The sequence below is a fragment of the Medicago sativa genome, chromosome 6, assembly GCF_051527215.1.
Source record: "Medicago sativa cultivar Bolivia chromosome 6, Bolivia_mono, whole genome shotgun sequence".
Classification (NCBI taxonomy): Eukaryota; Viridiplantae; Streptophyta; class Magnoliopsida; order Fabales; family Fabaceae; genus Medicago; species Medicago sativa.
In genome coordinates this window covers 77,744,584-77,769,979 of record NC_140754.1, presented here as the reverse complement: position 1 = coordinate 77,769,979, position 25,396 = coordinate 77,744,584, and the positions used below count along the sequence as shown (strand labels likewise).

General features: G+C 37.5%; 2 protein-coding genes across 2 annotated transcripts; both read right to left on the bottom strand.

The window, feature by feature from the left end:
* Positions 1-2,831: 2,831 nt before the first annotated feature.
* On the bottom strand, positions 2,832-4,281 carry LOC146917012 (putative carboxylesterase 18). Its single transcript, XM_085718852.1, has one exon. It carries the CDS (start codon positions 4,074-4,076, stop codon positions 3,048-3,050), a length of 1,029 nt encoding a protein of 342 aa, XP_085574978.1. The 5' UTR covers positions 4,077-4,281; the 3' UTR covers positions 2,832-3,047.
* Positions 4,282-21,968: 17,687 nt separating this feature from the next.
* LOC146917011 (uncharacterized) lies at positions 21,969-23,685 on the bottom strand. The gene is made up of 3 exons (XM_085717798.1): positions 23,212-23,685; positions 22,470-23,127; positions 21,969-22,233 (listed from the first exon to the last, which is right to left on the bottom strand). The coding sequence occupies exons 1-3, from the start codon at positions 23,683-23,685 to the stop codon at positions 22,199-22,201; spliced, it is 1,167 nt and encodes a 388-aa protein (XP_085573924.1). The 3' UTR covers positions 21,969-22,198.
* Between the last annotated feature and the right edge of the window lie 1,711 nt (positions 23,686-25,396).

Below are 25,396 nucleotides of genomic sequence, written 5' to 3'. Positions count from 1 at the left end.
ATGGATATTTTTTGTGTTAATTACAATGATAAATATTTTTTATGTTTACGGATTTTTTTTTAAAGAAATCAATTTATGTTTACAGATGTTATTTTCAATTTAAATAGAATATTGCTCTTTAAAAAGTACGTTTTTATTTTATTAGAGTCTACTTTTATTATGAAAGCCGGACCTCCTATTTCATAGAAACAGTCATAATTATCCTTGCACTATTTAAAACTTATGCGTCCTCCTAACCACCAAACACCTATTTAAAACTTATGGTATTCTATTTTTTCTTAATCTTTTCAAATATCCGAAAGCCCTTTACGCCCTGTTCCTGACCAACTAAAGACAAACACACATTTCCAATCACAAAACCTCTTACCCTCATTCACAAAATAACTTTAGAATTCTGCTCTTCTCCGAGCAAGTTTCGCTCGCGCCCAGCAGAAATTTCTAAACTATCCCTGCGTTAGTTAACTAACGTAAGTGTAGAAATGTGCGCAGAGTTAAGTCACGCAGAGTGACTTAACTTAATTTTTTTAATTTATTTACTATATTCAAATTATTTTATTTACTTTATTCTAATTTATTTTTTCACTTTATTCTAATTTATTTATTTTCTAAATTGTTTGTTCACTTTATTCTAATTTATTTATTTTCTAAATTATTCGTTTTCTAAATTCTAATTTATTTATTTACTTTATTCAAATTAAGTTATTTACGTTATTATAAATAATTTATTTGCTTTATTCTAATTTATTTATGCACTTAAAATAAATATTTATTCGAGTTTATTCATTAAATAAATACAAATATAAATAAAAAGAAATGAACTAAATTAATATTTATTCGGATTTATTCATTAAATACAAAATCAGAAAATAAAAGCAAATATAAATTAAAAAGAAAGGAACAAAATTAATACATATAACAACACCTCATTTTATTAATAGAATTCATACAATAATTGATACATTTATTCGAATTCACTAAATAATCTACTTATTTTCTTTTTACCCTCTTGGGGTAAAAAGTGAGCAGTCTTCTTGGGGTAAAATAATGACCAACCATCTTGGGGGAAAAGACATCATCAACTTGGGGTAAATTTAAATCTGGTTCTTTTTATACCCAAGAAGATTCTCTTTACCCACGGTAAAAAGTTTTTGGGTAAAAAAAGGCAAATTTAATTTTACCCCAAATGTTGATCTTTTTTTCCCCAAGCGGGCTACTCACTATTTTGCCCCAAGAAGTCTGCTCACTTTTGCCCCCAAAGAGACTATTGAAATAAAGAAAGAAAGAAGAGAAATAGAGGGAGAGAGTGAGGATGGAGAGAAAGTGATATGGTGTGAGGAAATAGAGAGGTATAGAGGGGTATTTATAGGTGGGAATGTTAGTATAGGTTATAAATACCATTAATGTGGTCAAAAAAAACGTAAAAAAACATGTAGATTGAATGTTGAAAAACTGACCAAAGTCCAAAAAACGCGTGTTCTTCAGTTCTGACCACCGGCCAACGTGCGTGAGTTAACTCGCGCACAGGCCAGTGGTATGTGACTTAAGTCACGCAAAACTCATAAGGTGCGTGAGTTAAGACACGCAGCGTGACTTAACTCACGCAGGGGTATAATTGTCCAAACAGTGCGAGCAAAAAGTGTAAGGAGAATAGTAAAATTCCTAACTTTATCATCAGTGTTTGAAGGTAAACCCTCTAAGAGTCATCGTCATCTTCTGCCACATCACTTCACCTCAACATCTGACCTGGTCCAATGGCATCCAATGACACCAAAGTCCAATGACACTCAAAATATAAAGCATGAATGTGGACATGAACACAAGACACGATACAGACACTGACATGTCGACACCGCTAATAATTTAAATAAATCACATATTCGATGTTATTATATGTATTGATGTAGTGTCGGTATCAAACACAACATATGTCTGACACCAAAACATGCCTAATTTAAAAAGTGTCCGTGCTTGATAACATCTAAGTCTTTCCCCATTCTGGATCACTACCAAATTGTTTCAGCATATTAATTTGTAGGGTTAATAATGTTTTACTCCACTGTAATATAGGTCATTTCCTGGTTTGCCTCCTGTAAAATATATTTTTTGGATTCGGTCGTTGTAAAAAATATATATATGTTTCAAAATACCCCCTAGGACATCTGACTGTACAAAATCGATGATATGGCAGGGGGTAAACCAAAATTTGCTCAAATTACCAAGGAGGTAAACCAAAATTTGCTCAAATTACAAGGGGGTAAATTGAAATTTTCTCAAATTACATGGGATCTCAAATTACATGGGATAAAATTTTCCATGAAGGTCCAAAACCAAAAAATATATATTTTACAGAACGAAAACCAAAAGAAATATTTACATAATGGAAAACCGAAAATTATCCATATTACAGAAGGTAAAACATTTTAGAAATTTACAGAATGGAAAATCGAAAATTATCCATATTACAGAAGGTAAGACAGTATTAACCCTAATTTGTAAAAGAGTACAACATGATGATGTGAATGGAGGTCAAAAACAGATTGGTGGTTACTACAAGAGAGAAGTTATTGGAAATCTCCAACTGTTTTATCTTCCCACCCAACATAACATTGTCCAAAAAATCTTTTAACCAAAATTGTCTTCGCCTACATCTGACACAAAATCAAGTAATTGACTATTTGTGCACAAGTGGGGTAGTAACAACACTTATTCTAGCACATATGTCAATTCCAAACCATGCATAAGCAAACTAATCATCAAATCATGCAAACCTAGATTATAAATTCAATACGAACTATATAAAACTTCCAAAATGTGAACACTAAACAAAGCAATTAAGATCACTCACTCACATTATACTTATTAATTTAGCATGCTCCTTAAACGAAAACATCATAAACATCTCATATGTTGTGGTCCATAACTTCTAATTTTAGGACACCCAACATGTAGCATTGCATGTCTAGACCTTAACTGCTACTAATAATACATCAAACCTCAATTACCACACAACTATGAATTTATTATTATTAATATTATTACTACAATAATCATAATCTAGAATTGGACACTTTGCTGATGAAATCCTTGACTTGCATAATCAACTGACCAGATTCAGGCAAATCAGGAAAAATATAAAAAGCATGAATCATAGTTGGATATTCAATCAACTCAGCTTTTTTCCCACATTTTTTCAACCAATCATAATACCTCTTTTGCCAATCATTTAAAGGATCAATCCCACCAATAAAAACGAGCGTATCCGGGTAATCCAAACCCGACAAATCCTCGGCATTCGGCCCACATACATTAACCGCGCCATGATCCCGATCCGATCCCTCCGGTAAAAACGCTTTCCACATCCAATCAGTCCTCGCCATCGACACCAACGGAGATCCCTCGAGCCTAATCTCCGCCTCCGTCCTCTCCTCCCCACCAAAAAACGGCTGGATCGATACCAACCCGATAACCCGGATTTCTCGGAGCCCTGCTTTGCAAACCCTAACCGCAACATGATGTGCCAAATTTGCACCGGCACTGTCTCCGGCGAGGAAACATCTTGACACGTCAGCATTTTCCGGTAAAACCGTTTTATTCTCGTCCAAATATTTCAAAACAGCTTCTCCATCGTCGTATTGCGATGGATACCGATGCTCCGGCGTGTGACGGTAATTGACGGAGACGACAATAGCGTTGATTTTCCGGCAGAATCTCCGGCAAACAGCATCGTAAGCAAAGGAATCAGGGGTGAGATAGGTAAATCCACCTCCATGGAAGAAAATGATCACCGGAAGGGTGGCGGTTTTGGTGTCGATGTTATCTCCGGCGGAATTGACGGTGGTAGTGGGTGTGAAGAGACGGAACCAAACGTTATTTTCGGCGTTAACGATAACGTCTTTGGTGGAAACGCCGTTAACAGGGATGGCGTTAGGGGAAGATTTGCGATCTAAGAAATTAAGAAAACGGCGGTTAACGGTGCCGTTAGAGCGACGTGAAGCGTCTGTTAAAGCGGTTATGAATGAAATTGAAATGCGAGATTTCCAAGGGAGGAAGGGTTTGGGTTTGTTTGGTGATGACATTGTTGTTTGGATGTTGCAAAGAAAGTTGGAAGTTAGGAGAATAAATAATCGATTATTGGAGATAAGTGATTTTTTGTTGTTGAACTATTTTGAGTGGTATAAATAAATGAAGGAGGTGCCGACTTGATGAGTTTTGGTTGAGGAAGGAAAGGAAAGTGGGGTCTATGAAGAATTTGTTGGTCATTTATTGATTGAAGATTGAATTGTTTCTAACTAATGATTTTGACTCTTGCCTAAGATTTGTAGTAGTATTAGGCAAGTTTCAATTATGAGTACATCTTAATTTGTTGGCCTTAATACAGTAATTTTATTTTATTTTTAAAGATTAATTAACAACTTGTTGACTTTAAAATTGACTCTTTTATGTATGATTATGATAACTACATCAAAAATACATTCACACGGATTAATCAAATGATTTCTAGATCCCACAAATAAAATATGGGTCATGTTAACCAGTGTCCCCGGGGCACTGGTTAAGGAAGTCAAAAGTGGAAATTTTAAGTTAAAAAGAACACTTTTTAAGATTTTAATGCAATGACAGCACAACTTTCAATATGAGGAAGATTTCCTGCTGTAACAGCAGGTGCTGTAATGCATGTGAGCCATCCGATCAGATTTTAGTGGTTGAGATCAAAATGTGTTAAAACTGACAGAATAATCTAAACCGTTCAATCAATGTTCAATGGATGAGATCGACCATTGCGTGAAACTGCATGAAACAGCTACAGTAGGGGATCCAGATCCACTCTCAATATAAGATACTTCTATATTTAACTCCTTAACCAGTGCCCTAGGGACACTGGTTAACATTTCCCATAAAATATTTAATGATTTCTAGATGACCAATTGACCATAATAATTGGGTAGGCTTTTTTTTTGACAAAAAAAAACTTGGGTAGGCTTTTTTACATCCATTGAGATTATATTTTTTTGGCAATGTATGGCTAAGACTAGGAATGAAGTTAGAAGATGGACCACCGGTGGTCATGGTTCCCTCAAATTTTTAAAAAACAATACTAGTATATTATTAAGTTTTTTTAGATGTTTTAATATTTATTTTTTGTTGACTTCATACGATATTGTATAATGATCTTTTTTGACTAAATATATTGAGCTTTAAACAACTACTCCCTTCGGTCCTATTTACAAGAAACAATTGACTTTTTAGATTCATTGAATAATTGATGTATGTGGTCTAGAATATAGACCAGATACATCAATTATTCAATGAATCTAAAAAGTCAAATGTTTCTTGTAAACATGACCGGAGGGAGTATTAAGTTTCTAAGCTCTTGAAATAAATAAAAAAAGTTTCCAAGTTTTGCTGCATTAATCCAATTTTTTTTTTAAATAGCAAAATTTTATTCTCGTCGAGAAAGTGCCAGAAGCACTTAAACTCGCGGAGAAAGGGAAAAAATACCAGGAGGGTGCCGCAAATATACTGAACACCGAAACACACCAATACAAAATCCAAGCACAAACCGGTATGGAAACTAGAGGCAGACATAGGCATATCCCTGCCTCACACCCCAACCGCATCTAAACACTGCTGAACCCCACAAACCCTAAAACACCAAAAATATCAAGACAGCAGGCTGCACTCCTGCTGAACAACACAGAAACAAACCCGCAGCAGGCACACAAAGAGAAGGCGAGGCAAACAACCAGACTGCCAGAACCTAAAACACACCAGAAAAATGCAGCTTCCAAAAACAAGCATTACATCTGTAACAGCCCGATTTTCGCTAGTTTTTGTTTTAATTATTTATTTGTGTTTGTTATATGTGCTCTTATGTGATTATTTGCATCTGTGTGTATTTTTGGTTGGGATTCGTAGAATTCGGTGTTAGAAGGGTATTTTAGTCATTTTGGACTTAGGGGTAGTTTGGTCATTTTGAGAGTAGGGGTAATTTTTTAATTTTGAACGAGGATTATTTTTAATGTTTAGTAGGAGTATTATTTTACCAAGTTACTAGAGAGGGTGTAGTAATTATTTTAATTACCATTAAGTGACCGTTAGTGTTATAATTTACCATTAAGTGAGTAGTGACATTTGGGTGTTAGAATAGAAATGGGTTAGGCCCATTAAGGTTTAAGAGATAAGCCCAATTGAGTAGAGCTAGTATATAAACTCTAGTTGTTGGTGAAACTAGGTTTTACAAACATTATTCATTTCATTTCATTTGGGAAGAGAAGAGATAGATACTAGAGGCAACAACAAGATCAAGGGTTAGAGCTTGAAGAGAGGATTCATCATCTAGGAGCTCAATTGAAGCTTGGGTTAGAGAATCTTGGTGCTAGAGGTAAGAGGGTTAGAATTCAACCATAATTCATAACTTTTTCTTTCTTACCCATTTTTGTGAAATTGATGAATTGAATCTAATTGTTGTAAAATTCGTGCATGATTGTTGTTGTTATGTTTGAGAACATGATTTACATGATAATTGTATGTTAGTATGTGAATTAACATGTTTAAATGCATAGTTGTTGGTGCTTTGTGTTCTTGAGCAAGTTTGATGAGAATTGAAGTTGTAGTGTTAAATTGTGCATGAATTTATGTTCAAATGTTGTTGTTGTTATCTTGACATATGTTGTTGTTGGATTGATGCAATGGGTATCATTGAAATGGTGAATTGGTGATGAATATGTTGTTGTTGTTGAAAGTTGTGGAAATTGATGAATTGGTGAATTTTGATGAGATTAAGTTGAATTGTAGTGTCAATGATTTTTAATGAATGAAACAAGTTGATTATGATGATTTATGGTATAATGATTTTCTGTTTTTGGTTGTTGTTTGGTAATGAGAAATGGTTTGGGAGAAATCGGGATTTTCATATGAGATTGAGCGTTAACCGTTTTGGAAAATGAGTGTGATGTGAGGTTATGGAAAATGATTTTTGGGATGGTTGAAACTTGAATTTTTCTATACATTATGATAGAGCTAAGTGTTAGGAGAATATAGGCGAAAACGGAATTGAATTTGGGTTAACGGTCGAGATTTTACGAACGAAATGGCGAAACCGGAAAACTGGAACTGCACAGAACCGCAGCTCAGGACACTGGCTGCTGCCCATTTGCGCCTGGGCGCAGGAAGCCATGCCTGGGCGTGGCTTGGCAGCCCCTCATGGGTGTCTGCCCTGTTGTGTTGTGCTGGGGTGCTTTGGGGCCAATTCCGGACTTCCAAAACCGATTCTTTCGATGTTTTCACTATTTTCTAGACTTTCTAAACCTATGGAAACATCAAAAGAATTGAGTTGAACTTGACTCCTTGGATTTAATCAAGCTTATCGTTGATTGTTCAAGGAATGTTCAAGAACGCTGATTTTCTGAAAACTTGTTTTCTCAAGAGAATGAAGTAGGGTTAAGTATGTAGGATGTTTATATGACTTCTAAAAATGGTTGTGAATGGTGTCATCAAGTTTAGACTTGTTTTGCTTTGAAAATGAGAATTTTTGTGAAATGTGAAAAAGGAGACGAACCTTGTGATTTTTATGAATTCATCGTTTTTGGCCGATGAAATGCTTATGTAATCTCTACTGCACATATGTGTGACTTGAAAGGATACATGGCATAGGCTATTGAGCTCGTTTACTTGGTTTTGGCTTAGGTGCTCAATTAATTTTAATGTTGTGATTTTTTTGAGACGAACTTGATTGAAAATGATCATTGAGGGCCAATTGCTTATGAATCCTTTATGGATTAGATTGATATGATTATGAGATGAGGTATGAATGGTTGTTAGGTGATGAATATGATGTTTGTGATCATATGTTGTAATTGTTCTTTTATTTGGAATGTAAGGAACTATGTGGAGATATGAACTATATGATATAGTTGAATGATGATTATAGCCGTTGACTTATAGCCGTTGATTATAGCCGTTGAATTGTTGTGAACATATGCATTGTGGATTGAGTCATATGTTCATGCATCATATGTCGTTTCGGACGTTATATCCATATTGCCGTTGACCGGATACTTGTATCCATATTGCCGTTGATTATAGCCGTTGATAATGATGTTTTTGTTGCATCATAAGGTGACGACCTTGGAGGAGTTTGGTACCACATGCATCTAGAAGAGTCTAGAACATTGCATGCATTTGATTAATTGATGAGTCGTGTCATGATTGAATATGTGACTTGGTGAATTTGTGGATTGGTGAAATTGGTGAATGTTGTGATTGTGTGGATTGGTGTATATATACCTTGGTGGAATTTTGTGAATGATTGAAGTATGCTCTAATTGGATGTTTTATTTGTTTGTGCTTATGCACTTGGTGAATCTATTTGATGATAATTAATTTGATAATAATGATGAAGTGAGATTTGTATATGTATATATACATATATGATGTGGTGATGTTCTTTGATAATGATGATGACTTGCTTATAACTTCGATATGACGAATTGACTTGTTGAGATAAGCATGCTAGATGAGTAATGAAGTGAGTAATGTTTTCATTGATTGATGTTGATAAATGATGAGCTTTTGTTGATGACTTTATTAGAGGTTGAATATGTATGCTATGCTATGATAATAATGTGATAGCTTGAAATGTAAGTGATGGGGGATAATAATGATTATGTGATGCTAGTGTTATAGGAGGGAGGGTTATGTATATGTGATACGTGTATGATACACTTATTGATATGAACTTGGAATGATGATATGGAATGGTTTGAATGGTATGAGAATCATGAATACTGTGAATACATGTATGATTTGTTATTTTGTATTCTTGAATATATCTTTCATTTCCAATGTTCTTGTTTAAATCTTTTATGGATTATGATGATGTAATGCTAACCCTCAGTGGTCTGTGGTGGACCGCCTACCTTTCTGTATGGACGGGTAGACGGCGTGCAGGATGCTTAGTTGTTTGCTTGTTGATGCCGAGGAGTGGAGTTCCTCTTTTTCATGCAAGTGTCTAGATTAGGGCTCTGATCTAGGATACAATTTGCATGTTGTTTATTTGACTTTGTATTTGGAGTTGAGATGTTATTTGTATTTGAGATTGGAGGATATGTTCTTATTATATTGAGACTTTGAGGTGGTTTATGAATTGTATGTATGTTCCGCTGCTATGTGATGTAACATGATCTTTTTGCATGTATGTTTTAATTTGGAAGACGTAACATTTATTTCTAGAATATATTTGTATATTCGCGCGTTTTACTGCTTAATAGAAGTAGGGTGTTACAAGTTGGTATCAGAGCCGTGGTCGGTCTTGTCCGGACTAGTATTCTTTGAATTTCCTGTTGTATGCGACATGTACGAGAGTACTGTCGGTACTTGTGGTGTTGTTCCGTTCTTTTAGGTGGGTTTGAGCGTAGTGGGGGATTAGCAGGTTGCTTCTAGTTGTTGGTCTGGCAAGGGAAGGAATCTTTGGCTGCAGAGGCTCAGTTGGTTGTGGTTTGTGTTAAGGTTCCTGTTGATTTTGAGTTGGATCTTGTGTGATCATGATGTTTGCTTCCTTGAAGGAAAGTAGTGAGAAAGGAGTTGGTGATTTGCCGGTAGTGCAAGAGTTTCCAGAAGTTTTTTCGGACGACATTACCGAATTACCGCCGGAGAGGGAAGTTGAGTTTGCAATTGATTTGGTTCCGGGAACGAGTCCTATCTCGATTGCGCCTTATTGGATGTCTGCATCAGAGTTGGGTGAATTGAAGAAGCAATTGGAAGAGTTGCTTGAGAAACAGTTTATCAGACCGAGTGTTTCTCCGTGGGGTGCTCCTGTATTGTTGGTTAAGAAGAAGGATGGTAGCATGAGATTGTGTGTGGATTATCGGCAGTTGAACAAGGTGACAATCAAGAATCGGTATCCGCTTCCGAGGATTGATGATTTGATGGATCAGTTGGTTGGTGCAGAAGTGTTCAGTAAGATTGATTTGAGGTCAGGATATCATCAGATTAGAGTAAAGGCGGAAGATATATCCAAAAATGCGTTCAGAACGAGGTATGGACATTATGAGTATTCTGTGATGCCATTTGGAGTGTCTAATGCGCCAGGTGTCTTCATGGAATACATGAATAGGATATTTCATCCTTTTCTGGACCGTTTTGTGGTAGTGTTTATAGATGATATTTTGGTGTATTCGAAGTCTGAAGAAGAGCATGCCGAGCATTTGAGGATTGTGTTGGGAGTCTTGAAGGAGAATAAGTTGTTTGCTAAGTTGTCGAAGTGTGAGTTTTGGTTGCGGGAAGTGAGTTTCCTTGGTCATGTGATTTCTAAAGGTGGTATTGTCGTGGATCCGTCGAAGGTTGATGCAGTGTTGCAGTGGGAATCACCTAAGTCTGTTTTTGAAGTTAGAAGCTTTCTTGGGTTGGCAGGTTATTATCGGAGGTTCATTGAGGGATTCTCTAAGTTGGCGTTGCCATTGACGCAGTTGACTCGGAAAGGGCAAGCGTATGTTTGGGATGCTAAGTGTGAAAAGAGTTTACAAGAGTTGAAGAAGAGGTTGACTTCAGCTCCAGTGTTGATTTTGCCGAATCCGAAGGAATCGTTTGGTGTGTATTGTGATGCTTCTAAGATGGGTCTTGGTGGTGTGCTTATGCAAAATCGTCAGGTTGTGGCTTATGCTTTGAGGCAGTTGAAAGTGCATGAGAAGAATTATCCGACTCACGATTTGGAATTAGCAGCCGTGGTGTATGTGCTGAAGATTTGGAGGCATTATCTGTATGGTTCTAAGTTTAAAGTGTTCAGTGACCATAAGAGTTTGAAGTACTTGTTTGACCAGAAAGAGTTGAATATGAGGCAGAGGAGGTGGTTGGAGTATCTTAAGGATTTTGATTTTCAGCTGAGTTATCACCCTGGAAAGGCTAATGTTGAAGCTGACAAGTAATATTCTGGAGGAGATCAAGAATGGTCAGACAGAGAGGACTATTCAGAGTTTGGAAGATTTGTTGAGAGCTTGTGTGTTGGAGCAAGGTGTCAGTTGGGTTGAATGTTTACCGTTGATTGAGTTTACTTTCAACAACAATTTTCATTCTAGTATCGGGATGGCACCGTTTGAGGCTTTGTATGGTCGGAGGTGTAGAACTCCGTTGTGTTGGTATGAGTCAGGTGAGGGTGCTTTGTTAGGACCGGATGTTGTGCAAGAGACTACGGAAAAGGTTAAGATGATCCAAGAGAAGATGAAAGCGTCTCAGAGTAGGCAGAAGAGTTATCATGATAAGAGGAGGAAAGACCTTGAGTTTCAGGTTGGTGATCATGTGTTTTTGAGAGTGAATCCTGTAACCGGTGTTGGACGTGCTTTGAAGTGTCGGAAGTTAACTCCTCGTTTTGTTGGACCTTTTGAGATTGTTGAGAAGGTTGGGGTTGTAGCGTATCGGATTGCGTTACCACCATCTTTGTCGAATCTTCATGATGTGTTTCATGTGTCTCAGTTGAGGAAGTATGTGTATGATGCGTCTCATGTGATCCAAGTGGATGATTTGGAAGTAAGGGATAATTTGACTATTGAGACTTGGCCAGTTAGGATTGAGGATCATGAAGTGAAGCGTTTGCGTGGCAAGGAGATCGTTTTGGTTAAAGTGATTTGGGTTGGACCGACGGGTGAGAGTGCCACTTGGGAATCGGAGAGTAGGATGAAGGTTTCGTATCCGGAGTTGTTTCCTTCAGGTAATTTTCGAGGGCGAAAATTCTTTTAGTGGGGGAGAGTTGTAACAGCCCGATTTTCGCTAGTTTTTATTTTAATTATTTATTTGTGTTTGTTATATGTGCTCTTATGTGATTATTTGCATCTGTGTGTATTTTTGGTTAGGATTCGTAGAATTCGGTGTTAGAAGGGTATTTTAGTCATTTTGGACTTAGGGGTAGTTTGGTCATTTTGAGAGTAGGGGTAATTTTGTAATTTTGAACGAGGATTATTTTTAATGTTTAGTAGGAGTATTATTTTACCAAGTTACTAGAGAGGGTGTAGTAATTATTTTAATTACCATTAAGTGACCGTTAGTGTTATAATTTACCATTAAGTGAGTAGTGACATTTGGGTGTTTGAAAAGAAATGGGTTAGACCCATTAAGGTTTAAGAGATAAGCCCAATTGAGTAGAGCTAGTATATAAACTCTAGTTGTTGGTGAAACTAGGTTTTACAAACATTATTCATTTCATTTCATTTGGGAAGAGAAGAGATAGATACTAGAGGCAACAACAAGATCAAGGGTTAGAGCTTGAAGAGGGGCTTCATCATCTAGGAGTTCAATTGAAGCTTGGGTTAGAGAATCTTGGTGCTAGAGGTAAGAGGGTTAGAATTCAACCATAATTCATAACTTTTTCTTTCTTACCCATTTTTGTGAAATTGATGAATTGAATCTAATTGTTGTAAAATTCGTGCATGATTGTTGTTGTTATGTTTGAGAACATGATTTACATGATAATTGTATGTTAGTATGTGAATTAACATGTTTAAATGCATAGTTGTTGGTGCTTTGTGTTCTTGAGCAAGTTTGATGAGAATTGAAGTTGTAGTGTTAAATTGTGCATGAATTTATGTTCAAATGTTGTTGTTGTTATCTTGACATATGTTGTTGTTGGATTGATGCAATGGGTATCATTGAAATGGTGAATTGGTGATGAATATGTTGTTGTTGTTGAAAGTTGTGGAAATTGATGAATTGGTGAATTTTGATGAGATTAAGTTGAATTGTAGTGTCAATGATTTTTAATGAATGAAACAAGTTGATTATGATGAGTTATGGTATAATGATTTTCTGTTTTTGGTTGTTGTTTGGTAATGAGAAATGGTTTGGGAGAAATCGGGATTTTCATATGAGATTGAGCGTTAACCGTTTTGGAAAATGAGTGTGATGTGAGGTTATGGAAAATGATTTTTGGGATGGTTGAAACTTGAATTTTTCTATACATTATGATAGAGCTAAGTGTTAGGAGAATATAGGCGAAAACGGAATTGAATTTGGGTTAACGGTCGAGATTTTACGAACGAAATGGCGAAACCGGAAAACTGGAACTGCACAGAACCGCAGCTCAGGACACTGGCTGCTGCCCATTTGCGCCTGGGCGCAGGAAGCCATGCCTGGGCGTGGCTTGGCAGCCCCTCATGGGTGTCTGCCCTGTTGTGTTGTGCTGGGGTGCTTTGGGGCCAATTCCGGACTTCCAAAACCGATTCTTTCGATGTTTTCACTATTTTCTAGACTTTCTAAACCTATGGAAACATCAAAAGAATTGAGTTGAACTTGACTCCTTGGATTTAATCAAGCTTATCGTTGATTGTTCAAGGAATGTTCAAGAACGCTGATTTTCTGAAAACTTGTTTTCTCAAGAGAATGAAGTAGGGTTAAGTATGTAGGATGTTTATATGACTTCTAAAAATGGTTGTGAATGGTGTCATCAAGTTTAGACTTGTTTTGCTTTGAAAATGAGAATTTTTGTGAAATGTGAAAAAGGAGACGAACCTTGTGATTTTTATGAATTCATCGTTTTTGGCCGATGAAATGCTTATGTAATCTCTACTGCACATATGTGTGACTTGAAAGGATACATGGCATAGGCTATTGAGCTCGTTTACTTGGTTTTGGCTTAGGTGCTCAATTAATTTTAATGTTGTGATTTTTTTGAGACGAACTTGATTGAAAATGATCATTGAGGGCCAATTGCTTATGAATCCTTTATGGATTAGATTGATATGATTATGAGATGAGGTATGAATGGTTGTTAGGTGATGAATATGATGTTTGTGATCATATGTTGTAATTGTTCTTTTATTTGGAATGTAAGGAACTATGTGGAGATATGAACTATATGATATAGTTGAATGATGATTATAGCCGTTGACTTATAGCCGTTGATTATAGCCGTTGAATTGTTGTGAACATATGCATTGTGGATTGAGTCATATGTTCATGCATCATATGTCGTTTCGGACGTTATATCCATATTGCCGTTGACCGGATACTTGTATCCATATTGCCGTTGATTATAGCCGTTGATAATGATGTTTTTGTTGCATCATAAGGTGACGACCTTGGAGGAGTTTGGTACCACATGCATCTAGAAGAGTCTAAAACATTGCATGCATTTGATTAATTGATGAGTCGTGTCATGATTGAATATGTGACTTGGTGAATTTGTGGATTGGTGAAATTGGTGAATGTTGTGATTGTGTGGATTGGTGTATATATACCTTGGTGGAATTTTGTGAATGATTGAAGTATGCTCTAATTGGATGTTTTATTTGTTTGTGCTTATGCACTTGGTGAATCTATTTGATGATAATTAATTTGATAATAATGATGAAGTGAGATTTCTATATGTATATATACATATATGATGTGGTGATGTTCTTTGATAATGATGATGACTTGCTTATAACTTCGATATGACGAATTGTACTTATTGAGATAAGCATGCTAGATGAGTAATGAAGTGAGTAATGTTTTCATTGATTGATGTTGATAAATGATGAGCTTTTGTTGATGACTTGATTAGAGGTTGAATATGTATGCTATGCTATGATAATAATGTGATAGCTTGAAATGTAAGTGATGGGGGATAATAATGATTATGTGATGCTAGTGTTCTAGGAGGGAGGGTTATGTATATGTGATACGTGTATGATACACTTATTGATATGAACTTGGAATGATGATATGGAATGGTTTGAATGGTATGAGAATCATGAATACTGTGAATACATGTATGATTTGTTATTTTGTATTCTTGAATATATCTTTCATTTCCAATGTTCTTGTTTAAATATTTTATGGATTATGATGATGTAATGCTAACCCTCAGTGGTCTGTGGTGGACCGCCTACCTTTCTGTATGGACGGGTAGACGGCGTGCAGGATGCTTAGTTGTTTGCTTGTTGATGCCGAGGAGTGGAGTTCCTCTTTTTCATGCAAGTGTCTAGATTAGGGCTCTGATCTAGGATACGATTTGCATGTTGTTTATTTGACTTTGTATTTGGAGTTGAGATGTTATTTGTATTTGAGATTGGAGGATATGTTCTTATTATATTGAGACTTTGAGGTGGTTTATGAATTGTATGTATGTTCCGCTGCTATGTGATGTAACATGATCTTTTTGCATGTATGTTTTAATTTGGAAGACGTAACATCTATTTCTAGAATATATTTGTCTATTCGCGCGTTTTACCGCTTAATAGAAGTAGGGTGTTACAACATCCGCCTATTTACCCTAGCAAGGCACAATTTAGGATTCCAACACCATTCAAAAAAGAGGCAAGCCGGCAAATGCGTCCCACCTAACACCCACCTCCAAGACAACACTTTCACGTTCTCCACAATGTCATCCACCGCCAAACTAACCTCCTTTAAAATAAAATTGTTCCTCTCTTTCCATAAAGCCCAAATCGTAGCGTGCCAAATCAAACCAAAACCCGTTTTCACCATTTTGTTTCTTTCTCCCTCACCCCAACATTCCCAATGAACAAAAAGATTAGGTGGTATAATGAAGAAATTATCTAACCACCGCATCTATTTGAACCACACCGAACTAGTCACCTCACAATGAAGAAAAAGATGCGTCGAAGATTCTTCCAAATTGTTGCACATCACACAAGCCTTAGAGTCATCCGCCCCAAGCACGTTCCTCAAGGCAAGTTTAATCTTGGTATGAACACGATTAAGGAGAGCTCTCCAAGCAAAAGCCACCACACGGGAAGGAGCCGGACTCTTCCACAACTTCTCAAACACCCTTTTTTCCCCTTCCGACCATGAAACCTCACTCAAAGTTAGCCCTTCCAATTTCTTATAGGATGAACTAACCGAAAAAATACCATGATCCTCTAATTTCCACCTCCAAACATCGACTTCATTAGATAACCTCACACCTTCCAAATCCTCCATAAGGCTAACAAGGACCTCCTCCTCCCACATGAAGAGATGCCTCCTCCAATTTAGGCTCCATTCCATTCCAAGATCCGACACCAACCCCACCTCCCCCACCAACGCCTCCCTATTGGCCGAAATTAAAAATAAGCGAGGAAATTTAACCCGGAAAGACGTCTCTCCTCTCCAAGCCTCATTCCAAAAACTAGTTGAAAGCCCATTACCCACCTTCCTCTCCACTTTCGAATTAAACCAATTTGGGCTTCCAAATTCCCCTATCTTCACAATGTCCTTCCACCAAGAAGACGCCAATCTCGGCCGCCCAATAAATGTTTCCGTTAACAAACCTCCGACACTACCACCATACCTAGCTTCCAAAACCTCTTTCCAAAGAGCACCACCCCCATCTAAAAGTCTCCATCTCCACTTAGCCAAAAGACTAACATTCATAATCCGGATATCCTTAATCCCCAAACCTCCATTACTTTTTTGTTGACACACCGACTCCCATTTCACCCAACTAATCTTCCTATCCCCTCCAACACCACCCCATAGGAATTCTCTTTGAATACACACCAACCGCTTCCAAACTTGTGCCGGAAGCTTCAAAAAGGACAAGTAAAAAATTGGAATCGCATTAAGAACCGAATTTAAAAGCACCATCCGACCACCAAAACTAATGTACTTATGCCCCCACATATTCAACTTCCCACTTACTTTCTCCACCAACGGCTCCCATGTTGACATACTTTTCACATTTGCCCCCACCGGAAGACCCAAATATTTGAATGGAACACACCCCTTTGAAAAATTCAAAAAACTACAAGCCATCTCCATAAAATCATTCTCAACATTGATGCCTATCAAGGAGCTTTTGAATTAATTAATCTTGAGACCCGATACCAATTCAAAACCTCTAAGAAGAGACTTCATAGCCCAAAGATTCTCCACCATTGCTATTATATGATTATTTGCATCTGTGTGTATTTTTGGTTGGGAATTGTAGAATTCGGTGTAGAAGAGTATTTTAGTCATTTTGGACTTAGGGGCATTTTGGTCATTTTGAGAGTAGGGGTAATTTTGTAATTTTGGATGAGAATTATTTTAGTGCTTAGTAAGAGTATTATTTTACCAAGTTACTAGAGAAAGTGTAGTAATCATTTTATTTACCGGTAAGTGACCGTTAGTGTTGTAATTTACCGTTAAGTGAGTAGTGACATTTTGGGTGTTAGAATAGAAATGGGTTAGGCCCATTAAGGTTTGAGAGATAAGCCCAATTGAATAGAGCAGATATATAAACTCTAGTTGTTGGTGAAAATTAGGTTTCACAACATTTCACATTTCATTTCATTTGGGAAGAGAAGAGATAGAAGCTTGAGAGTAGAACAAGATCAAGGGCTAGAGCTAGAGGAGGGGATTCATCATCTAGGAGCTAAATTGAGGCTTGAATTAAAGATTCTTGGTGTTAGAGGTAAGGGGGTTAGGCTTTAATCATAATCCTTTAGTTTAATTCTACCCTAATTCTTTGCATAATTGTGGTTAAGTGCTTAATTTGATTTTGGTTGTAGAATTTCGTGCTTAATTTTGTTGATATGATTATATGCATGAATTGAATGTTAATTGTGTTGTTGTTGTTGAATTTGTATGTCAAAATGGGTAGATATGATCATGATATGTTTTTGTATGAAATTGATGATGAATGAAGTTGTGGTTGTTGAATTGTTGATGAATTCATGTTCAAATGTTGTTGTTGTTGTTTTAACATGTGTTGTTGATGAATTGATGCAATGGGTATCATTGAAATGATGAATTATGATGAGATTTGTTGTTGTTGTTGTTCAAATTGGTGAAATTTGTGTCAAGTTGTTCATGTGAAGGACCCAAATGAAATTTTGATATATGAGGTTGTCGACTGAGTTTTTGATGTTTTTGGATGAATTAGAATTGGTAGAATTTCTGTTTTCATATTGTGATTGTGTTAGTCGAGTTGTTTGGGAGAAAACGGGTTTTTCGTGTGAAATGTCGGTGTTTAAGCATTTTCGCATAAGAAATGATTATGTGAGGTTTGAGAGAAATGATTTTGGGATGGTTGAAACTTGAATTTTTCTGTAGATTATGATAGAGCTAAGTGTCAGGAGCTTATAGGCGAAAACGGCATCGAAAATGGATTAACGGTTTGATTTTTATGCGCGAAAACGTGAAAGTTGAAAATCGGTTACTGTTCAGAAGCGCTACTGTTCAGAAGCAGTTCAGAAGCGGTTACTGTTCAGAAGCGCTACTGTTCAGAAGCAGTTCAGAAGCGCTACTGATCAGAAGCTGACCCAGATCAGAAGCTGATCCTGATCAGAAGCTGACCCAGATCAGAAGTTGATCCAGATCAGAAGCCAGCACTCCTGTTCTGTGTTCTTGCGTCTTTTTCTCACATTTCTGTTTTGATTTGGCTTTTGACGTAAACATGAAAGTTGTAGATAATTTTGTTAGCTTTCCAGAGGCTTTGGTTTGACATGCAAATGATTTTTGGTTTGTGAGTTATGAGGAAAATACTCCAAGGTGGTCTTAGGAAAATTTTACGAAAAATCCGCATAACTATTTCTAAGTCGACCCAAACCTTATGGATTGTTTCCAAACTTCAAACTTGGGTTTTATGAGTTCAATTAAGGTGTTTAATACTATCTAATCTATGAGGTGATGGATCTAACTTGTTTTGCTTTGAAAATGGAAAATTTTGTGAAAAGTGAAAAAGTGAGACGAACTTTGAGTTTTTCTTGAATTCGTCGTTTTTGGCCGATGAAATACTTATGTATCCTCTACTGCACCTATAAGTGACTTGTGAGAATACATGGCATAGGCAATTGAGCTTGTAGGATTGGTTTTGGTTCATAACTTCTATTATTTTTAAATGGTGACTTTTGGAGACGAACTTAGTAGAAATGAATCTTGATGCACTAAAGTCTTATGAATCTTTTGTGAATAGGTCACATATGACTAAGTAATTGTGCCTGAATGATTGTGGAAGGTTGAGAATGATGTTATCATAAATTGTTGTGTTATTCCATTTTACTTGATTTATGTGATGTAAATGGAAATGAATTGTAAAAGGATGTTGATAAATGTTGATGAATGTTGATGAATTTTATGTGAGATGTGATTGTTGAATGTATGGGCATGATTCTTGATAATGCAATGTTGTTGAGTTGTTGAAATGTAAAAGGAGGTGTACTTTTACATTGTTTTGATAGTTGTTATTGTAAGAATTATACTGCCTGTCTATTCTCATTGATTTGGCAAACATATATACAACAATACATTAACTCCAATTAAGGTGGGAGTTATTGTACAATTAACTATAATTATTTACACAATGATGAATAGTTATTGTACAATTAACTATAATTATTTACACAATGATGAATAATAAATGTGATCAACTCTTGCTGTATTCTAACACACCCCCGCAGTCGAAGCGGGAGGCCGCCGTATGCTGAGACTGTCTCTGAAATCTTCAAATAGTATGCGCGGAAGACCTTTCGTGAAGATGTCGGCAATTTGATAACGAGATGGAACATGAAGAACACGGACTTGTCCACGGGAAACTTTTTCACGAACAAAGTGAATGTCCATTTCAATATGCTTAGTGCGTTGATGTTGAACAGGATTACCAGAGAGGTATATTGCACTAATATTATCACAATGCACTAAGGTAGCTTTAGGAATTGGGCAATGGAGTTCCAAGAGAAGGTTCCGGATCCAACAAGATTCAGAGACAACATTGGCAACCCCTCTATATTCGGCTTCAGCACTTGATCGAGATAGAGTTGGTTGACGCTTAGATGACCATGATATCAAGTTGTCACCAAGGAAGATGCAATATCCAGAGGTGGAACGTCGAGTATCGGGGCACCCACCCCAATCGGCGTCTGTGTAGGAGATGAGACCAGAAACAGAAGATTTATATAGATGTAGGCCATGGTCAAGAGTACCTTGAAGATATCGCAGAATGCGTTTGAGAGCATTCATATGTTCATCCTTTGGGTCATGCATGTGCAAGCACACCTGTTGTACAGCATATGATATATCTGGTCTCGTGAATGTGAGATATTGTAATGCACCTGCTAATCTCCTATAGTGTGTAGGATCTTTGTATGGAGAACCTGATGAGGTACTTAGCTTAGATTTGGTATCCACTGGCGTAGCTGTTGGTTTGCATGAGGTCATACCTGCTCGTTCAATTATCTCAGACGCATATTTTCTTTGACTAAGAAATAAGCCACCTGCATGATGTGTAACTGCAAGGCCTAAAAAATAACTTAGAGTGCCCAAATCTTTCATAGCAAATTCGGAGGCAAGAAGTGACATAATAGACTGACGAAGAGCATCAGATGATGCAGTAAGAATGATGTCGTCAACATAGAGTAAAATATATGCCATGTCATTATCTTTCCTATAAATAAATAGAGAATGATCAGATTTGCTATGGGAAAAACCGATGGTGAGTGCACAATCAGCAAACCGTTGGTACCAAGCACGAGGGGCCTGTTTAAGGCCATAAAGAGATTTCTTCAATAAACAAACATAATCTGGATGGATTGGGTCTCGAAAACCCATCGGCTGATGCATGTATACGGTTTCTTGAAGTTCACCGTGAAGAAATGCATTTTTAACATCTAGCTGATGAATGGACCACGACTTTGATAGAGCTATAGTAAGTACTATACGAATAGTCGTTGGTTTCACAACTGGGCTGAATGTTTCATCACAATCTAATCCAACCTGTTGAGATCTTCCATCACCTACAAGTCGAGCTTTGTACCTCTCAAATGACCCATCTGATTTCTTTTTGTGACGAAATATCCACATAGAGCGAATAACATTAACATTTTGTGGACGTGGTACCAATTCCCATGTCTTATTTTTAATAAGAGCATCAAATTCGTCTAACATGGCAGCTTTCCAATTCGGGTCGGACAAGGCTGCCTTAGGGTTGTGGGGAAGTGGTGATGGTGTAATTGAGGTGGTCAAGTTGAATTGAGTTTTAGGTTTATGAATTCCATGCATACTGCGGGTTGCCATGGTTCGGGTTGGTTCTTGATGGATTTGTTGTGGAGTATGCATAGGAGATGTGAGTTCAGTTGAGACGAGTGGATGGGGTAATGGGTTAATAAGTATAGGGGAAGACGGTATTATGCTTTGATTTGTCACATTAATGGGTGAGGCCTGTGTTATGGCAGGTTGTGGTGATTCAGTTGTAGGTGGTTCCGGTTCATCTTGTTTTGAATCATTTTGGAGGTGGTAGTGTAGAATTGGATGAAGGCCGTCATTTAAGAATTCATAGGTGTGAGTGGAGGGAGTATGTATTTTGGCAAATGGGAATTGGGTCTCATCAAATATGACATGTCTAGAAATTATTATTTTCTTGCTAGACAAATCGTAGCATTTGTAACCACGGTGATTTTGTGGATAACCTAAGAAGGCACATGGGGTGGAGCGGGCTTGTAGTTTATTGATGGTGGTAGAGGGAAAGAGAGGATAGCACAAACACCCAAACACACGTAAATGTGTATACGAGGGATCCTTATGATATAAGTATTGAGTGGGGGAGTGATGTGAGAGAATCTTGCTGGGTAGAATGTTTTGAAGGTATGTGGTGATTTGTAGAGCATGGTGCCAAAATGATGGTGGCATAGATGAATGTGCAAGGCTAGTACGGATGAAATTATTAATTGCTCGTATTTTACGTTCAGCTTTTCCATTTTGTGGTGAAGTGTGTGGACAAGAAAAACGAAATACCATGCCATTTTTGTGACAAAATTGTGTAAAGTACTCGTTATTAAATTCTCGTCCATTATCACATTGAAAACATTTGATTGTAGTTCCAAATTGGGTTTTAATGAATGCATGAAATGAGGAAAAAATGGAAGGGACTTGTGACTTTCTTCCAATGGGAAATGTCCACACAAAATTGGTGTAATCATCTAAGAAAAAAAGATAATATTTATGACCTGCTGAACTTAAAATTGGCGATGTCCACAAATCACTATGGATTATATCAAAAGGCTTGGAAGTATTAGAATTTGAAATAGAAAAAGGTAATTTAACATGTTTCCCATAAATGCAAGATTGACAAATAGAAGAACTAGAGATTTGTTTACACTCAATAAACTTATTTTTGCTAAGAAAACTTAAAACATTGGATCCAGGGTGTCCCAAACGGTTGTGCCATAAGGTAGGAGAGAGAGCTGCAAAGGTTGCTGGAGAGGTGGATTGATTTCTTGTGGTTGTGGTGAGAGGATATAGATCCCCTGTGCTATCACATCTCATTAGTGGCATCCCCGTCTGTATATCCTTCACAGAAAAACCAAAAGGATCAAACTCAATGGTAACATTATTATCAATTGTGAAACGACGCACAGATATTAAGTTTTTAATGAGTTTAGGGGCATGAAGGACATTGTTTAATGATAGGGGTGGATAAGGTGGGGAAAGATGTGTTTGTCCATAACCACGAATTGGAATTTCCTGTCCACTGCCAACAACGATATTTTTATTAATGCTCAAATTAGAATAAGTTGAGAGAGTACCTTGAGATGCAGTCATGTGTGCTGTTGCACCAGTGTCCATGTACCAATTTTCATCAGGAACATTCATGGACAGATTTTGCATTGCCGCATCAATGTCTGTAGGTGCATAATTTGAAGGAGTTGGTCCATGAGCACTGTAAGCCTGTGGTGGACGAGTTCCTGCAGCCACGGGAGAACGATTTGATGGTGGACGAACCCAATTGGATGTGGGGTAAGGACATGGTGGAGCTGCCCATGGTTGTTGTCCCCACGGTCCCCATTGTGGGTATGATGGCCACTGTTGTTGCTGCCATGGACGTGGATTGTATTGCTGTCCACTGTTTTGATTGTTGTTACTGCGACCTCGTCCTCTACCGCCACCATTTCTACCACGATTGTTGTTTTTGTTCTGACCGCGTTTTTGACCAAAATTATTACGGTGTGCTGGATTTCTGGAACCTTGGGTAACACCACGACTGTGACCAGAGGTGTCATCATTCGATTGATTTGTGGTGAGGAGAGCGGTGCCTGCGGCATTGGCTGTGGCAGCAGCTTGCTTTGCCTTGCGGGTTTCTTCGAGGATCAACCTCGATCGTGCCTCATGAAATAGCGGCAAAGGATTACTTTGTTGAATAAAAATAGCAACACCATCGTAGTTCTCATTTAGACCCGCAATTAACTAGAGAACTAACCTTTGGTTCGAAACCGGTGAACCAACGTTTGACAGTTGGTCAGCAATCATCTTGAGTTCTTGGCAGTATGCCGAGATGTTGGGAAAGTCATCCAAATGGACGCGTGTGAATTGGTTTTCCAGGTGGACGGCACGAGAAGCTTTGTTGTCCTGGAAAATGTTTTCCAATCGCTCCCATGTTTGCTGTGCGGTTGAACCCGGTGACATGATGGTGTGAAGGAGGTCAATGGAGATCGTTCCGTAAATCCATTGGCGAACGATTGCATCCAGGCGTGACCACTGTTCTTTGTCACTCTTGGCAGATTTTTCCTTTTCTGTAACGGATCCTTCTTTGTTACCGGCCGTTGCTTTATCTTTTTCATTTGAGGATTCTGTTTCTGGTGTGGTTGGGATTATGTGATCAATGACTTGGTAGACTGTGCAATGAGTTTTGAACAATTCTACCCATGTGGAGTAGTGATTGGTTTCCATTTCTAGAGTGATGGGAATGAAGTTTTTGATATTGTTCACGGCAAGGGCGGGGTGAAAGTTTTTGTTGTCTGCCATTGATGAAAATGAAAGAGAGTTGCGGCGGGTTTGTGTTTTAGGATCAGACTCGTGATACCATGTGAGAATTATACTGCCTGTCTATTCTCATTGATTTGGCAAACATATATACAACAATACATTAACTCCAATTAAGGTGGGAGTTATTGTACAATTAACTATAATTATTTACACAATGATGAATAGTTATTGTACAATTAACTATAATTATTTACACAATGATGAATAATAAATGTGATCAACTCTTGCTGTATTCTAACAGTTATGTTGAAGTTGTGCATTATCGAGTCATTGCTATATGTCCATGCATCATACCATGTTGTTGTTGTTGAAATGTAAAATGAGGTGTACTTTTACATAGTAAGAGGAGGTGTACTCTTACTTAGATGTTCAGTTGGCATCTATTGTTGTTGATCTGGTACCACATGCATATATGTGTCAAGTCTAGGCGCATTGCATAACTTTAATTGTCAGATGGTTACGTTTGTGATTGTTAATGGTGGGTGGTAAGTGTGGACTTGTATTGCTTATATGGTTGAATGTTGATGTTGGATATGTATGTAAATATCTATGAACTCTTTTATATTTGTACCTCTGTCCATTATGATTTGATTATGATTAATGTAATACTTACCCCCAGTGGTTTCGACCGCCTACCTGTCTGTATGGATGGGTAGACGTTGTGCAGGATTAGACGCTTGGTGAGTTTGCTTGTTGGATGTTCGGACAACGGGAGCTTTCTCCGTTGTCGTGTCAGTGTCGTAGTATCTAGGCTCTGATTAGGCTTAGCGTCTATTTGTTGTTTTGGATTCATTTGCTATGTTGTTGCTATTGTCCACTTGTCGGACTTGGAGTATTTTCATATGAGGATATATTTGACCATGGCATGTATATGTTGAAGTTTATGACTTGAATTCCGCTGTGACCGTTGAAGTATTATATATATGCATGATGTTAGTTGGTTTTATTTTGAGACGTAGCATCTATTTCTTGAATATTTGTTATATTCGCGCGTTTTATCGCTTTAATAGAAATAGGGTGTTACAACAAGCCTTCATCCAAGCCACCCACTTCTCACACATACCCACTCTCCCCATCATATACTCCAAAAAGCCCCAATCCACCGAATCATACGCCTTCTCAAAGTCCACCTTAAAAATAAGACACTCCTTCTTCATTTTCTTTGCAAAATCCACCACCTCATTCACCACTAAAACCCCATCCACCAAGTGCCTCCCCTTGAGAAAAGCCGATTGAGATTGTGAAATAATCGAATTCATAACACCAGCAAGTCTCCTCGCCAAAACCTTAGCTAAAAGCTTATAAAGGCAACCAAGTAAAGAGATTGGCCTAAAATCCTTTAACTCCAAAGGCGAAAACACTTTAGGGATCAAAGCCACAAAGAAAGCCAACATACTTTTAGGAAGCGTCTCATTAGCATAGAATTGATCAAACATTATCCTCACCTCCCCTTTCAACAAGTACCAAAATTCTTTGATAAATGCAAAGGTAAAGCCGTCCGGCCTCGGACTTTTACTACCATCACTATCCCTCACCACCGCCTCAATTTCCATCAAGGAAAAGGGAGCCACCAATAGGCCGTTATCATTATCGGTTAACCTCCTAAAATCCACCCCATCCAATTTCGGCCTATCCCACCTAGTGTCTGAAATATGATCCGTGAAGTAATTCACCACTTTCCGACGAACCT

What these genes read in the sequence shown, in the direction of transcription:
- LOC146917012 (XM_085718852.1), bottom strand. Translation starts at nt 4,076, where the DNA reads ATGTCATCACCAAACAAACCCAAACCCTTCCTCCCTTGGAAATCTCGC.
- LOC146917011 (XM_085717798.1), bottom strand. Translation starts at nt 23,685, where the DNA reads ATGGCAGACAACAAAAACTTTCACCCCGCCCTTGCCGTGAACAATATC. An exon ending in ATGACTTTCCCAACATCTCG is followed by an intron (nt 23,128 to 23,211) that starts GCATACTGCCAA and finishes TTAGTTCTCTAG; the next exon opens with TTAATTGCGGGTCTAAATGA. An exon ending in ACACATGACTGCATCTCAAG is followed by an intron (nt 22,234 to 22,469) that starts GTACTCTCTCAA and finishes TTTTCTGTGAAG; the next exon opens with GATATACAGACGGGGATGCC.